The sequence below is a fragment of the Carassius gibelio genome, chromosome A24, assembly GCF_023724105.1.
Source record: "Carassius gibelio isolate Cgi1373 ecotype wild population from Czech Republic chromosome A24, carGib1.2-hapl.c, whole genome shotgun sequence".
Classification (NCBI taxonomy): Eukaryota; Metazoa; Chordata; class Actinopteri; order Cypriniformes; family Cyprinidae; genus Carassius; species Carassius gibelio.
The window spans coordinates 6,847,614-6,865,562 of record NC_068394.1 but is presented as its reverse complement, the minus strand read 5'-3'; the positions used below and the strand labels follow the sequence as shown (position 1 = coordinate 6,865,562).

The following is a 17,949-nucleotide window of genomic DNA, read 5'->3' as shown; positions in this document are numbered from 1 at the left end:
CCAGAATTTCAGGTGTTTTATCTTTACTAGGAAATGGCTGAAAAAAAATTATTAATATTTTTCAGGTCCAAACTTACTGCAAGAGGTTTTTTTTTTTTTTTTGGTCTTTAGTATGCACATGTGAACATATTTTTTTATTTATATTTGTTTACTTTTCTACAGCCCAAAATAGTTTAACTGACATCTATGAATAAGATGAGAGACAATTAGTCAACCATTGGAGTGTATTTTTCAAGAGACTCTGACCTGACATTATTTATGTATTTATTTATTTAGTGTACTAGTTTCCATGGTGTAAAAAACTCTGTTAACCTATTCAAGTTATAAATATTAGCCTGACTTCATTAAGTATTTTAAGGTTACAAGAAGTAATAAATACCTCCTTATTTCTACATTTCTACTTTTTGTGTATAGATTCCAGTACCTACTTAGATTTAACCCTTAATTTGCATATCTGCATTTTGATGAATTAACAAGGAATCATTTTAAGGGTGAAAAACGAACTAGGAGAGAGTGCTGTGGTTTGAGACGTAGACGTCAGCTAGGCGGGGGGTAATAAAAACTCCCATTCATCCCGAGGAGGGGCATAATTGGCTTGACCACATCTTGAAACCTGTTCTAGAATATATGAGGCAATCATGTGTTTCTGCGTTATGCGTTTGGTAGACTCCAGTCCCACAGAAATAATGGGTTAGAAAACTCTACAAACCTGATGGATAACACTGACTTTACAAAGCACAGACTCTCGTTTCAAAACCAAACTGATTAAACCATAAACCATAATTAATGGTGCAATGATTGAGTCCAACGTGAGTCTGAGTTGCGCGTGGTGCGCTGGAGGAGATGACGGGAGCAGCGCGCACTCGGATGAGAATCACATAGAGCACAATCTGAGTCCGACCGGACACTTGGTGGTCGCCGTGTGCCTTGGATTCATCGGAACTTTCGGGTTTCTCAACAACACGCTCGTTCTCGTCCTGTTCTGTCGCTACAAGATGCTGCGCTCGCCCATGAACTATCTTCTGATGAGCATCTCAGTGAGTGATCTGCTGGTGTGCGTCCTCGGCACCCCGTTCAGCTTCGCCGCCAGCACGCAGGGCCGGTGGCTCATCGGACGCGCGGGATGCGTGTGGTATGGCTTTATCAATTCATTCCTCGGTAAGTCTGTATGTTAACAGCAGTGTCGTTAAACAATTGAAGTAGGCTTCGAAGGCACCTGTATTGGCACTTTTGAATCGCACCTCGCATGCGCAGCCACAATGTAAAACGTTTTTACCGGTTAAAATGTTGTTTGAGAGTTAGATGTGTAATAAGAACCTTAACGTTCTGCGTTCTGCTACTTGCAGCTCGTCGGACCTGTTATTACGCCGTCATCAAAACGTTTGTCTTTCAAAGTGAACAGATATCAGTATCATCAAACATTGATATAAAAAGAGAGATAAATATAATCTAAAAAATAACAGATAAAATATATTTTTTATATATTTCATCATACTAACTAGACATTAACTTTAATTGACTTCAGAATTAAGCACGTTGTTTGCACATTTAGATTTATCATTTAATTTTGAAAGCTTTGCAGTATATGTTGTTAACCCCCTAAATAAAAGTTGCCACAAACGATGCAGGTCGGGTTTTGTTAGCACAATATCCCAAAATGCACTGTACAGTTCACATGAACTATAAACCTCATAGGTGACTAATCCAACATATAGGCTTTGTTTACACATTATATGAAGGCAGGACTTTCATCAATCAGTTTGATGGATGTTGTCTTGTTGACATTTTAAACTCCTTGTCCTGGGTATGTTTTAGATTGTGAAACATGTGTTGTGTTTCTGGAAATGTGCCATAGTAAAATTAATGTATTCTTTGCTGACTACAGACCAAAGAGAGAGAGAGAGAGAGAGAGAGAGAGAGAGAAATGCTCAAATGTACACAAAAAGTCTAACCCACTAAAATTTTAAACTTGCCAAAGTTACTGCCTACAGAAATAAGTTAATCACACTTTTTAAGCCACTATGAATTTATTTACTGATGACAAAAATTAAGGTGTAACTAACTATTTAATGAAAACTCAATAAATAAATAAAAATGACAAATTATTGGAAACAAAGATAATGAAAACTTTTTTTTTTTTACAGTGTAAAATTGAAAATATCCGTATGTGCATAATCAGAAAGGTATTAAATAAACACACCAGGGCAGGGGTGTATTCTTCTCCTGATTAGGGTTTAGCGCTCAACCTGAAGGCAAGGAGAGCTGTGTAGGGAAATAAGATGTGTGCTGTCCTGTACTTGACCCATAACATCCACTCTGTAATGGGGCAGAGTGTAGTGTACAGGTGTAGTGTTTCCAGTGAGTAGAATAGCTGTTCTGTTGTTAATTAACAGGTGTTACTTTTCTGGTGCCAGCAGCCGTTAAGATCAAATGGGTCTTTGTGATTATATGACAACAGATTTTAACATCAATGCTTTAGAACTCTTATATAACCTAGTTGGTAAATAAAAAATGTTGTTGATGCATTATAATGGTCAAAACCTGAAATACTGGTCAGGGTCCCTTGCTGAACAAAGCTATAGGAATCACCATTGGTTCAATAAATCCATGCTTACAGGAGAACTAAGATTGCTTTTATGGAGAAAACCTCTGTAATTGGTTCCAGTCTGTGAAAGACGGATGGCAACTCATGTCATTCCTTTCAAAAGGCACATTACTTGCTTTCCTGTTTAGCTGTCATCAGGAACTGCCATGTACTTTACATGATATAAGTTGCTTCTTTACTCATTAACAATGTCTAAAGCCATTATGATGCTAATTGTAAGCTGTGGACTATACACTTGTTTCACTGATTACTGCTATCTCCCTCAAATGAATTACACCGATAAAGTGCTAACAATGCTGATATTTACAAGACAAAAAAAATGTAAGCCTTTATTCTTTGAACCAGCTGTGAATGGTACAGAACAGCTACATTGTCAGGCTCATTGAGATATAACTTCATCCAGACATGGTACACATTTTCAGTGCAGATTTTACATAAGCTACACACTCACATCAGGCATAGAAAGAGGTGATTGCCAGCATGGCAGGATTTTGGGAGATGGAAAATGCAAGCACATCCATTTTGTCTTTCTTTGCTTAAAGTTTAGGGATTTCTGATCTGCAAATTTAAATAGCCCAAAAAAAAAAAAACCTGAGGAGTCACAGATTGGCCTTTTAGCTTAATTTAAAAACTTTAACTTAAACCCTGTCTGGTTTGTAGTGTCGCACAGTCCCTATTTCACTGCTCAAAGCCCAATGTGACTGCATTTTTAGTTAATTATTAAATAAGGGAGCGTCATCATTTTTTTAATCTTTTTTTTTCAACTATTAAAAGACAGATTTACAGTCTTATGAGGACTGATTGGCAAACATCCTGAATGGTGAACTACACAATACACATGCAGAAACTGTTTGTGCATCTGGTAATGTGATTTTTTTGTGTCCTTGTGCATTTGGCAAAACCAAACAAACTCAGGGGAATATTAAAATACCACACCTGAAATTGAAGGCAGCTGTGTTTGACTGCAAGGTCTCTCAAATAACAAGGGATTGTGTATTAGTAAAATCATGCCAAAATATATTGCAAAATAGTGCCAAGTAAGGGTGTAAATGTGCTGTTATAAGAAACCAAGAGTTCAACTGTAAAAACTACTTTTAATATGTAAACACTAAAACAGGTTTTCTGAAGAGGAAGTGGGTTAGATGATTTGTAATAGTAGATTGAAAAGAATTGTTGTGGGATTAATTTAAAGGAATAGTTTATTCTCATTCTCACGGCACCCATTCACTCCAGAGGATCAATTGGTGAGCAAGTGATGTAATGCTAAATTTCTCCAAATCTGTTCAGATGAAGGAAAAAACTAATCTACATCTTGGATGGCATGAGGGTGAGTACATTTTCAGCATATTTTCATTTTTGGGTGAACTATTCCTTTAAAAAAAAAATCACTCAGAAAGAGCTAAATGTCACAATTACGAAGAAACAGAAAGTAGCACATTAAATTAAACATGACATTTTAAAGTATAAATACTTTCTCGTAAAAATGCTTCAATAATCTTTATTTACAACTTTGAAAAACATTTTCACAGTTTAGAAAAGCAGGTCCTTACTAATGGCACATATTATTGAATAAACATTTGGTGTAGGATTTAATTTGATACAATTTCCCTCAGAAACTGCTGGTAAATTTCACAAATAACTGCAAAGAAACCCAATTAACAGTTTGAATTAAACATGATGTTTTAAAGTAAAAAGACTCAACATTTTCTAGTAAAACGTTATCCAATTATCTTAATTTCCAACTTAGAAAAATATTTTTTTACAGTGTCAGAGTGTATCGAATTCGAAATTTAAGCAAGGTAAACCCACAGCACTGAGCATGCTGTATATTTACATTTATGCGTTAAGCAGATGCTTTTATCCAAAGCGACTTAAAGTGCATTCAAGCTACACATTTTTTTTGCCAGTATGTGTGTTTCCTGGGAATCGAACCCTCAACCTTTTGCGCTGCTAACACAATGCTACAGGAACACTTTTGCACTTCTGCAGTACATCCAATAAAACTGCAGATTTGGCCTTTTACTCAACGTAAACCAACCTTTATTACAAAGGTAATAAGATCTGTAAGCAACCCAGAAAGCAGCTATTACTCATAGCAGCACGTTGTGCTGTCTTTGTATCTCTCTTTGTTTGTACAGGCGTCGTGTCTCTAATCTCTCTGGCGGTGCTCTCATACGAGCGCTACTGCACCATGATGGGGGCTACGCAGGCCGACTCTACCAATTACAGAAAGGTGGCCATGGGTGTTGCCTTTGCCTGGATATATTCCATTATTTGGACTCTTCCACCACTGTTTGGATGGAGCTGCTATGGTCCGGAGGGCCCTGGCACCACCTGCAGCGTCAACTGGGCCGCCAGGACAGCCAACAACGTGTCTTACATCATCTGTCTATTTATCTTCTGCCTTATTCTCCCTTTTATGGTGATTGTCTACAGCTATGGCAGACTCCTTCAGGTTATCACACAGGTAGGTGTCACAACCACCACTGTCTACTACAGCTGATGAGTTATTGATTTCAGAGAAGCTTTATGCCTCATATTACAAACCATACGCCTGGTTTACTTGGCTTTGGATGCATTTCTTGAGTACTGGTTGCACAATAAATTAAATAAATTATGAATTAAGAGTTTTTTTCTTTGGTTGAACCCAAAAGAAGATATTTTGTAGAATATTGGTTATCAAACAGTTGATGGCAGCATTTACTTCCATAGCATATTGTTCCATAAATATTATTATTTTATTATATACATTGGACTTAATAAATATTGTGCCTAATTTACAAAAAATATAACATTTTCATAGTGAATTTCCCCCTTCTAGAAGCAACAGAAGCGTAGATCAAGGCACCATGAAATGTGTGCAATACAATACAATACAATAGCAGGGAAAAACTGTCCTTGACTCCCTCTCGTTACATTGCAGCTTGTTATTGTAACAGAAAATGCAGCAAATTATTTATGCAACCTGCCACAAGAGAAACAATTACCTGGACTTCAAATTCAACTTCAATTAGCTTAATATTCACAAATCATTATTCACAATGACCTTTTTGCACCATTAATTAACAAAACCACTCTGCAGTCCTCTCTCTACATGTGGTTCAAATTAAAAACAGTTTGAATAGGTTGGCTCACGGCAGTTTGTCTGTGTTCCTCTATCATTTCCACTTTACCAGAGGAAGCTAGTTTAATTCTTTTTCGAACGCTTGCTCCAGAGATGTCCTGTGCTGTCAGGTGATCAGCATCTGCAGTCAGCAACAATTAAAAAGTGTACTCAGTGTTTTGCACAAAACATTTTGCATGCAAATTAAGCACCGTATTATGTTGGGAATGGAGCAAATTGTGTCAAAATTTGCATGGAGATGAGAAGAAAACAACATTTCAATGGAGAAGTAGTTTTTATTTGATGTCCCCAGAGTGGGACAATCTTCTGGAGTAAACAAAACACAAATGCTCTCAAAGCTCCCACAATTCCTTTACTTCCTCCCACCCCTTTCAGTATGGGTGAGCTAACAGAGGCCATCAGCTGCTTACATTAAATCCTCTGACACAACAAATAACTTTGATTTGCAACCGAATTACTTTCAATAGCAACAATATCATCTCGCAAGCTCCATCTTCTCTGTGTCTGAACAGACTACAATGTATGAAATAGATGTTTCAGCACTTTTAATAGACTGTGATGTTCCGAGAGAGTTCGTAAATTAAAACATTCATGTTTATGTAAATTAGCCCTGCCTAAAATAGGCCATTGAGGCTTTCAGCACTGGCGGATTCACCTTTTCATTTCACTTCATTCAGCAGCAATTCATTGTCATTGCATTAACATAAGCACTCTCTTTATAAAGGTTTTTTTTTTTCTGTGAAAAAGGCCTGCTGAATCTCATTTTGGTCTGAAGGTCATCTGTAGATCCACAATGAACTGAATGTGATGTTGTGGTTATACTTTATCACGGTAGTGTATATAGGTCAAGACTTAGCGCTAGACATCAATGGTGTGATCTAACCCTCAAATCAAATCAAATCAAATACCCTGCTTCTCTGACACATCCATGCTTGTGTAAGCAGATAACTTTGAGCCTGGGCTTGTGTTGATAGAAGCAGGAACAAAGGGAGGTCTTCTTACCCTGAGTGGAAATCATTTTCAATTAATGGGTTACGATCTCACAAAGGCAGAGAAACGAAAATTAACCTTTAGTAAAGACACCTCACAGGGCTTATGACCTTGCAGTCTCTTTAAGCACATATATATATGAGATGCACTGATTGCAATTTTCCCATTTCTGATTAGTTTTATTTTAACTATTTATTTTTAACTAGTGTGACCTACCATTACAGATTTTTGCAGTACTATAACTGACAGCAAATGCCAACAAAAATTTTCAGTGCAAAAAAAAAAAAATGTACATAATACAATAAATTATTGAACATTACAATTCCCCGAATCTGGACTAAGTTACAGATGTTCTCTCATTTAAACAACTCTCAGCATAAAGTGCTCTGTGACTGAAAAGAGGTAGAAATAAGAAATGAACTGAAAATGAATTCCTGTATATAACAAAACAGATGTAATGAAAAGGGCCTTTTAAAAAAAACAACAACAGGGTTTCAGCACTTCACGTGTAACGGAGGCCAGCGAGTAGTGCTGTGCAGGTAAACATCACTCCCCGATCTCAAGAGACGCACTAGCGACAGACGCTAGTGGCTGTAGCCATTTAGCCTCCTTGTTAGTGCGTCCGCCTCCCATGCCGGAGACCCGAGTTCGAGCCCCGCTCGGAGCGAGTGCGAGGAGCGTCAGAGAGGACCCGGGTGAGAGGGGTTACACACGCTTGAGCTACTGATTAAAAAATAGTAATCATTCCTGTAAACATCCATCGGAGAGGAAAAAGACCACTTTTTGCACTTTCAAGTCATTTGTCATGATTTTATTTTATTTTTTTTACCTTTTCTTGTGTAGTAGCTTTTGTAGTGTAATTATCTAATATGGACCATCTCCATAAAAGTTTACATGCTTCTTTAGAATCAGGTGCATATGCTCAGCTAATGTTGTCAAGATAATTTCCTCGCATTTAAATCAGGCTTCTTTTCCAGTTGGGCAAGCAAAATACTCTCACTCGCCCCTTTAAAAAATCAACTTGTCCTAGACAAGCATTAATCAAACCCTGTGGTGCCCCCATGGTTTACTTTGGCCCTACACGTATTACAGATTGCAAACTTTGTCTTTTTCACTCAGAGTGATGAACTTCCACACCGATGACATATTTACATTCAGATGTGAGCATTGCCGTGATGTCAAAACAGACCGGCTCAGAGTTGGCAAACTTTAATGCAGGTTTGGAAAAAGCGCTACTCCATTGAGTGCTTAAGTGTTCAAGTTTTCTCAAACTTTGCATTTTTGAGCTCACATATACATTACATTAAACAATTTACGACCATTCAAGTAATTTAAACAATCATTAGAAACTTTATTGCCATTGTTACTTTACACTTCATACGATTCGTATGGTTTCTTAGAGAGTGGCATAATGATACCTCGCACAAAATAATTAGCATAATGGTGTCCTGAATATGATAAAATAATTTGATCAAAGGCATTTTTCCTAATCTGCTGCCTTCAATTTATTTGGATGTCATTTAATGCAAACCAATTATAGGCCAATCGTAGCGTGAGATCAGATAACTGAAGCGTTGTTTCCACTGTATTAGAGTGATTGTAGTTCCTCTTCACTGGTACTGAACCACGGGCGCAGAGGCGGAATGCTGATAAGCTTTGAGTATTTTAGACAATTAGCACCCTGTGTGTTTATACGAGATGCAACTCTGACTGTTCGGTGCGGTGGAGTCCTGGGGGGACAGGTGCCAGATATATTCCCCATCCACTCTGCTAAATCTCAAAGGGGTGATAAAAATGCCACATGATGTTATATTACATAGTAACCAGTTCCTCGATTAAGCTGAAGCCTCTTTTTATTTCGCATACATCACAAGCAGTCAATTAGATAATGATTCACACCTTTGTGATCAATAAGACTGCAAACCAGTGCTCAAGCTCTCACTGACATATGCTAGGGTGGATTTGGTAGGCTTTGTGCCTTCGTCCCCCAAAAGTGTCACAGTGTTATATAAATTTGAATGAAGATTTAACAGTTGCATATTTACAGTGCATAGGGCACATACAGTTATCCTCCCAGCTCCTGTCGCTCCACTCAGCCGTTGACTAACCCATCCAAAATGTCACCCAGCAGGGGATCCACTGCCTTCCCAAACACCAGCCTCATTTGCTCAGACACGGCCTGTCTCTTTCTGTAAACTCACACTGTTGGTGGACCGGAGAATACTGGGGAAACGTTGGGTGAAAAACCCAGAGGATTTGCCACAGTAGTTTCCACCATCCTTTGAGACCGAACCATCCGTTTGCACAGAGATCAGCTGGTTAGACGGAACGAGAGAGAGAAACGAAGTTTATATCTGCTGCAAGTCATGTTGCCAGCTCTGAAAAGTGTTGACCTCAAGTGAGGTTTCAAGGAAGAAGTTTTGCAGGTGAAGCATTTTGATTTAATGCAATTGGTTTGGATTAAAGGTTGGAGTTTGGGGCAAATTGGTTAGGATGGTTTTTGTTAGAGTTTACTACTTGCTATAAGTCCTTTCTTTTCTGGACGATATAAAAGTTTGAAAGTAAAAAATCAAAATGCTGCCAAAATCTGCAAACTGCTCTGACTTTCTGGAACTATAGCTTTGACTCACCCAGACTGTACATAGGGGAAAATATCTGTGCAAAATTTGTGTAGTGTATTTCAGCCTTTACTTTTCAAACTGCATGTCTTGAAAGGGATCATTCACCCAAAAAAGAAAATTCTGTCATTCATTTACCTAATTTATGATTATAACTTGATTAGGAGCCTTCAAATGACATTGACAGTCATGTTCAAGTCTTTTTGGAGAATTGCTATTCCAGGTTAAGTGGCCAGATATTGTGAAAGCTGCTTTCATACCCTAAATATGGAAGACATGAGCTTCAAAGACCAATGACAGCTTAATACTTACAGCACTAGTTGGTAGATCTCGACCAGGGGTGTCTAATTCTGCTCCTGGAGGGCCGATTTCCCACTGAGTTTAGCTCCATTCCTAATGAATCTGAACCAAATAATCAAGTTTTTCAGGATTACTGAAAACTTCCAGGCAAGTGTGTTGAGCCAGACTGAAGCTAGCCTCTGAAGGACATTAGCTCTCCAGGAGCAGGATTGGACACCCCTGGCTCTTAGCTAACCTTCTCTTTCCCGGTCTTTCCTCATCCCCTCATTTCAGACAGAACAGACAGCCCTCAAGATGTCAAAAAATTCAGCAAAACTCTGTTGTCACATGTCCCTATTACAGCTACTGCTGAAATGCTACTCTGCACTCCTGAAAGAGAAACTTATGAGGCATGTCTTAAAATGTGCTGCGTTGTCATATTCTATCTTGTGCTATTTAGAGCCGTTTTTGCTGTTGTTGTGGGAATTTTACAGCATTTTTTAAGGTTGGACAGGTGGAATGAATCCTTAGTCCTATAATAAGTCCTGGCGAATGGCCTATATAGAATTTTATGGAGTGGATCTGTGTTCTGGCATTTATTTGTACAATCACAACAGTGTATTTCTATACCACAAGACAATACTTTTCGGAGTTTTTAGAAGCAGAAGTTGTTGTAAACTTCTATAATGGTGAATGGAAATTACAACAAATATATTTTTGCATTCTGATTTGAACCTATAGCAAAAGAAAAACTCTAATATAGCATTTCTATGACATTCCAAAAGTGTGTGTGGGGAGGCTGGGGCAAGAGATTTTGGTGGTCAGAAGAGAAGCATGTAAAATTCATTGTCCCTCCCTCAGCCGTTATATTAGAAACACTCATAGCATTAGTTTTCTGAAATTCTATGTCAACGTTGTATAACACAAAGTGAAGTGTTCTAAATATAATATAAAGAAATTCAAGATTTACAATGTTCTAGAAATGTGACATCATAGTTTTTGAATAGGATCTCATAAGGTAACGGTATTAAATTTGAAAACAAATTGAAAACACTATTAAAAGATAGAAAATATATCTAAATGAATTGCAATTGTGTAAATATTCCACTACAAAAAAATTTAGTCGTTTTTGAATCGTTTTGAATTTTATTTAAATGACTCATCTGAATAAACTGATTCACTAAAATGTCAAAATGGTTTGACTTTCAGAAATGTTAAAAATGTTGACATGCGCTGTTCTTTCTGCTCAAACTTCACATATGAAATTTTTAGGTGGTCCTGGATTCAGGGAGATTAAAGATACTTACTGTAAATAATTTTAGAATTTATCCTTTTCTCAGGACCAGTCGCACACAAGTTGCTATCTAATTTGAGCCGCTTGCACAGTTCAAATAAAAATGATATATAATATATTATTATATAATTTGCATTTTCTTAGTCTATAATTAGTGGACACAAATTTTCATTAACATGTTATGACAAATAGAGGGATATAATTACACACAGAAAATGAGATTAGTGGAGGAAGGAGTGTTTGTATTACTCAACACACCCTCATTGCTGGTTTCCAGAGAATAGAGTGCAGACATGAATGAGATTAATTCATTTTGCAGGACTGTTTACTTAAAGGCACTGATTTATGCATGCTGTACAAGCAACAGTAGCTGCTTAAAGAATAGACGGAGACTGGGAGCAATAAAGAAAGGAAGGCATAGAGCAACAAACTCTCCTGGGAACTTTTTAGCAGCTATATTCACAACTGTTCTGCTCACCTGTCAGACAGAAGACATAATGATCTAGTCCACTGTATTTGTTTAGTGTAGGTGACGACAGATCAGGTTATGCCTCAAATCAATCAGGAGACATTCGTCAGGGCCTATTTGACTGAAATGGGTCGGACTAGAATGAAGTTTTATCTCTCCTTCTCTTTTCTGTCACTCAACCCTAACTCCTCATCCATATACTGTACCATCTCCTTTTTTCTCTCTCTCTGGACGACACTTTCTTTAAGTCTGTTTTAGACTTTGCTGTGTGTTTCCGACTCACTGTTCCATGTGTCAGTCCAGCCGACCATCTTTCAACTATCAGCTATCTTTCTCTACTTAATTATTGTCTCTCACTTATGTGTGTGTGAGAGAGAGAAAGATACATGGATTTTACTGGCAGCTATTTTAAATTCTGTTACTCCTATTACTTTACTTCATCTGAAGTCTGAGAACACATTGCAAATCCTACTACTGGTTGATGGATGGATGGATGGATGGATGGATGAATTGATTGATTTATTCATGGATGTTTTCTTTCTTTCTGTTTTATTTAGTATTGAAATATTACATTTATTTAAACGTATATTTAAATTATTTCAACTTTATTAATTGTATTACTTATTTACTTATGTATTATTTATTTACAATATTTTATTTATTTTTTAAATGTATAATTTTTTTAATATATAATTTTTCCCCTATTTATTTATTTACTGTTTTACTGATCCAGAAAAAACGGTGTTTCCTAAAGTTTGTCATTTTTAGTCATTTCTCTTTAAAAAAAAAATAAAAACTTTGGTACTTGCACTTCTCTATTCTTATTTATTATGTAAAATGTATAGGGTAGGTTCTTAAAGAGGGTCCTGTGCACAGGAAAATATTTGAAATGGCGTAGTAATAATAATAATAATAATTTTTAATGATCACAGAGAGTCAGGACCTTGGTTTTACATCTCATCCGTAGGACGGTGCTTGTTGACAGTATATTGTCCCCATCGCTACCCTGGGGCACTAGGACCCACACAGACCTCAGAGTGAGCACCCCCTGCTGGCCTCACTAGCACTTCTTCCAGCAGCAACCTAGTTCTCCCATGAGGTCTCCCATCCAGGTACTGACCAGGCTCAGCCCTGCTTAGCTTCAGTGGGAAACCGGTCTTGGGACCCAGGGTGATATGGCTGCTGGCTATGGCAATGTCATTAATGTTTGAAAATTTCCCATTATAGGCTTTAGTGATTAAAGGTGCTGTATGTAAGTTTTTGTCTACTAAAGCATGAAAATACCATAATATGTTTGCAGATATTTAATAAACATGCTAAGTTAACGTACTTTTTTATCTGAAAAACAATGCTACAGTCAGACATATTCCCTTGAAAATGTGCGTTCTGGTCTGGAATGTCAGTCTCTGTCAGGGTTGCCAGGTTTTCACAACAAAACCCGCCCAATTGCTACTCACGTTTCGAGCGGGATTGCCCTAGTAACATGCAAACATTCAGATTTTCTTTCTAAAATGTTTAGCTATTGTATCTTATACTGGTAGCAAGTAATAGCTTCTTGTATGAAATTAATATATTGTTTATGTGTGGACAGAATTCATTACCATTTATAAGGCTCAGTATTGATTAGGGTTGAAAAATGTCAGTGCAAGTCACCTAGTGGGCAGCACACCGACGTACAATGCCGTTGTGCTTTGGGTGTCCCAAGTTCAAGTCCCAGCTCACAGACCTTTTCCGGTCTTTTCCCCCTCTCTTTCTCCCACTTCGCTTCCTTTCCGAATATTGTCCTATCATCATAATAAAGGCAAAAATGCCCCCCCAAAAAATGCAGAAAATGTTCTAAACTTTCCAGAAATTTTGGAAACTTTCTGGAATTGTTTTAAAAACTTTCTGAAATTTTTAGGATTATTATTAGCTCATTATAACCATTTGTTTCAGAAATCAGTTTTCACTGTTTTTGCTTCAATAAAAAGAAGTGGCTCTTTTGTTTGAGAAATCATACTTACCTGGTTGTGTTTTATATTAGTTTTTTGCATGCTGTTCACAACTTGATAGAAAGACATTTCTAACCATTTTCCGGAACATTTTCATCACCATTTCATCACATTCAAAACTGATTACAAACTGATGATCACAACTCTTTACAGTGATGCTAAAAACTCAGCTGTGTAGATAAAACTTTTAAGGGTCGTCACCATCTTGCTTAAGTCTTTCAAATTTAACCCTACACCAGATCAGCAGAATATCAGGTTGACCGGAGAACTGAAAGATTGATCCATGTTCCCCTGAATGGCGACAGAAGTGTGTTTTTCCAAGATCAGAGAAGAAGTTTAGTTTAAAGCTCTCAGCTGTGATTGCAGCCACACGGTATTCAGAATCTTATAGCCACATGTTTCATGTCCACCTACCCACATAACCGAGGGATCCTCCCTGACCAAAGGCTCTCTGACAGCCACAGGAGCTGCCACATGCAATATCATCTCCTTCACAGCGCTCCATGCTGCTGGGTTTGCCAACTTCTGACTCCAGGGCTCACACGTGCACCCAGAGGGGAGAGTCTCATTACCACAACACCACCACAACATTGGGTTTAGATGTGTAATGCATGCCTGGATTTACATGTACTTGCCTGCTCTAATGATGCAACCAATGTGGAATCTTGGGGTTTGTGACTCTCCAGGCACATTTTAGAAGTTTGACAGCTCTGGATGTCATCAGATTTAGGTGTTTTTTAGTTTTTAATCTATTCAATCTAGTCTCCCAGAGGGGAAAATTTGTCTATTTATGCTAATAAGGTTTTGAATATTGACTGAGCCTATGCTTTCACACTTTGTGTGATCATTATAATGTTCTCAAAGCTTATTTTCTGTCCTAATTTTCCCTATTTCACAGTGTATTTGTTTAATCCATTTAGCATTTTGTAAATAACTGCTTATAGTTGCTATTCCCCAGCAATAAAGTTTCATCACAAGTTGTGCTGTAATTACTGGAATTCATTTGAGGATTATGGGAAGTGGACACACACCTACACACTGTCTCCTATTGTGATACACATCTGAGGTTGTCCGTCTTCAGTCATGGTATCCTGTGTTTAATGTGACCATGAAGTTTCCACCTGTCAATCAAACTTCAATTGGGTGGAAGTTGTGGATGTCTTGTGGAGTACAAACCGCCTTTTTTCATCCGCCAGTCACGTCTTCTCCTCACTCTTAATTGGTAGTGTGTCCACAGATGTGCCGCTGGCTGTGGCCTATGGGGATGACTTTACACCCCCACAGCCCTTCACACCTTACATGCTGTGTTATTCACAGCATGCACCCTTGAGTGTTGCCCTCTCTCTGCATATAGGACTAATTTTTAATGTTACCACTAAAAAAAGACCCAGAGAACTGTGGCACAATTCAATGGGGAGCCATTTAGCAACTTGACATTGATCTGACATTCTGCTAAGGAATAATTTGTCAAGTTGCGGCCTCTGCTCGAGGTGGAGGGTGGAAACGAAGGTGTCTTGTGAGGAAATGGCCGGACATGTTACACTCCATTGCTCTTAATTAGCTCTTAATCAAAGCACTATTATGTTGCTCTGGGTGCAGGGTTTCAGCCATTACATTGCAGAAGTACAGACCCATGTGTTCATGTTGTAATTTAAAGTATAATTCAAAGCACTGTATGACTCTGATCCTTAAATTATATGTGAGGAAATGTGGCTTAAAGTAGAGGTGAATTCTTCCAGTTTTAATGTGGTTACCTCCCATTGCAGACTTTCTGTCTTTTCCCATTCATATTCATTAATTTCACTAGTACAGTATAGTCACTTACTTAGGTGTGACAACACAGATCGGTCACTGACTCTTTCTGGTAATGTCTTGAAAACGGCAGTCATGTGAGAACCAGTGCTGTATTCACATCAGTGATGTTGACGTTATATTTTTAATCTGGACATGAATGCAGGAACAATGTGATTTGAGTATTTTTGCCTTGTTTTCCAGTAAAGAAAAAAAAAACCTTCTAGGAGAAATTTTCAATTTGGGTTGCATGATGGTTATTAATGTAATGCATAACATTAACCAGCTCAAAGGAGCACTGTTGTTTCAAGATCACAAAAAATTATATTTATATACATTACTGTTCAAACATTTGGGGTCTATAAGACTTTTAAGATGTTTTTAATGTGGAAACTGAAGAAGAATCTTTGACCAGTAAGTTCAAAATAATTCAATTAAAATGTATTCATTTATTTAAAATAATATATTTTGTCACTTCTGATAAATTAGTTGTGTCCTTGCTGAATAAGAGTATTAAGCTCTTTTTAAAGGGTGATGGGGGGTGTTGATAAAGAAAATGACTTTTTATTCTGCATCCACATTGGGGTCTGAGAGGAAATGACACTGCAGAGCACCACTGCACCAAACTTCAGGGACTGAAGCTCAAGCAAAGTAGCAACTGTCAGCTCTTGGGCGCCTTCACCAAAAGAGCACTTAGCAGCCAGACAAAGTGCTACAACACTGAGAAAATGGTGCTTCATGCTCAGTAGGCAATTCTACAACGTGTAACAGGCCTTTTGTTCACCCATTGTTTTGTATAAGGGTCTATTACAGACCAGAGTGATCGATTTCATGGCTATATCTATTTCTGCCCAGCTAAGCTACGCTAAACATTCATTGAGGCGTTTAATCTGTGAATGTCTGCATGTACAGTTTTAATACTTTAGCTAAAGAAGCAGTGACGCAGCTGCACAGTGTGATGTCATGTATCACTTATTTCTCTTTCCCCTCCTTTTCCTCTTCCTTCATCACAATGGCAAAGATGAGCAGGATCAATACAGCAGTGAGCCGTAAGCGGGAGCAGCGTGTTCTCTTCATGGTGGTCACCATGGTGGTGTGTTACCTGCTGTGCTGGCTGCCCTATGGGATCATGGCCCTGCTTGCCACGTTCGGGCGTCCCGGCCTGGTCACACCAGCAGCCAGCATCGTTCCTTCTCTGTTAGCCAAGAGCAGCACTGTCTTAAACCCTGTCATCTACATCTTCATGAACAAACAGGTGGGTAACAGATAAATGGTATTAATTGCTTATCAGTCAATGTGCAAAGATACTATGCTTGTTTTTCCCAGATATGTCCAGGCCGCGATTTCCAGATTGCCTAAAATGTCCAGGTTTTGGATTTGATTCATTGATCATGCCCTCTTTAGTGCTCAAACATTATATGTTCACGTAGTTTTGACCATTCTCTGTAGAACCCAACTCCTCAACACGATTGGTTGATTAGTACAATGTCTGCATGCTATTTGTCAAACTATCTTTCAGTCATTATTTTCAGGAAGTGGAAACACATTAGGAAAACAAAGCCAATATCGGTACATATTAGGCAATTTAGATATCCCGGCCTTGACATGTCTGGGAAAAAGATGACGTATGGTCAACCTAGTGGATGGCTATGATATTAATATTACATTACAAGTGATATTTGCTTTAGATTATTTGATTGTAAATGCAGCACATACTTTTACATATTTGAATGCTTTAATCACACTTAAAAATGGATGAATGTTATTGTAAGGAAACACATAGGCTACTTTTTTGATAAAACATTTTTGTGTTAAAAATTACCTATAGAATCACGAGTGGTTGTAAAAATAACTAAGAAAAGTAATGTCACATTAGACAAATTAGTTTAGTTGCTATTTTGTTAGCTAGCGTATGTAAACTCAATTTAAGCATGGCAATATGGCAAAAACCATCAAAACCTCCTTTGAATGTGAAATATAGAGACTGTTTTAAGCTGAGAATTTATTTTGGTCCAAAATGTGGGCTGAAGCGAATGAAAAGGAAAAATTGTTTGAATGTCTAGGTAGCTTAAGTTAGTTAAATAAGGGTTTGTAAGATTCTGTCAAGGCCACTCAGTTCATAGTCAAGCTATTATAGGTAAAATTATAACCTTTCATGAGTTATATATTGAAAACATACAAGGATATAATCTACATAACACGTTATTAAATTACCATTTTAACATTTCATTAATATGTAATATTAAAATCAAGTTAAATGGTTCAGTGTTGGGAACAGGAAATGAAAAAGGATTTGACTTTTTCTTTTACTAGTTTTGAATCTGAGTTTTGAATTGTATTCTGCTGTTAACCTCTCTCTATCTGCTCATCCTTTTCCTCTCATACTCTGCACTGTTAAAAAAATAATAATAATAATTTCCTACAATAATCAAGTAAATTATTGGTGGGGGTTTTTTCAGCATTATTTACTTTATTTAAAGATCTGTTTTTACAGAGTGCATTCTTTAGTAAAGCCTAGGCTTTTCAAATCCATCCTTTGATGTCTGATTTGTATTCCAGCTTTAATTTTAGGTTATGGATGGACAAAACAATCAAATAGTTATGCATGCAGTTATGTTCAAGTTTTTGGAAGAATGCACAAACCATTTAAGTGAAAAAAAATATATATGCTTTTGTTTTTGTTCAAGGATTGTGTGAGAGTTTGGTCGGCAAAAGTAGAAAGTTTGCAAATAAACTTTTCTTTCAGAGAAGCACTTCTTACATGATCAAACTGATACAAGATGCACAT

The 17,949-nt window shown here is 37.5% G+C and overlaps 1 protein-coding gene across 1 annotated transcript in view; it reads left to right on the top strand.

Moving 5' to 3' along the window:
* Window positions 1-779: 779 nt before the first annotated feature.
* The window catches only part of LOC127946174 (parapinopsin-like), a 31,301-nt gene continuing 14,131 nt past the window's right edge, over window positions 780-17,949 (top strand). Inside the window, exons 1-3 of the mRNA XM_052542538.1 lie at window positions 780-1,158; window positions 4,744-5,072; window positions 16,183-16,416. Coding sequence (XP_052398498.1) covers window positions 795-1,158; window positions 4,744-5,072; window positions 16,183-16,416 — 927 coding nt within the window. The 5' untranslated portion in view covers window positions 780-794. The remainder of the gene's footprint in view (window positions 1,159-4,743; window positions 5,073-16,182; window positions 16,417-17,949) is intronic.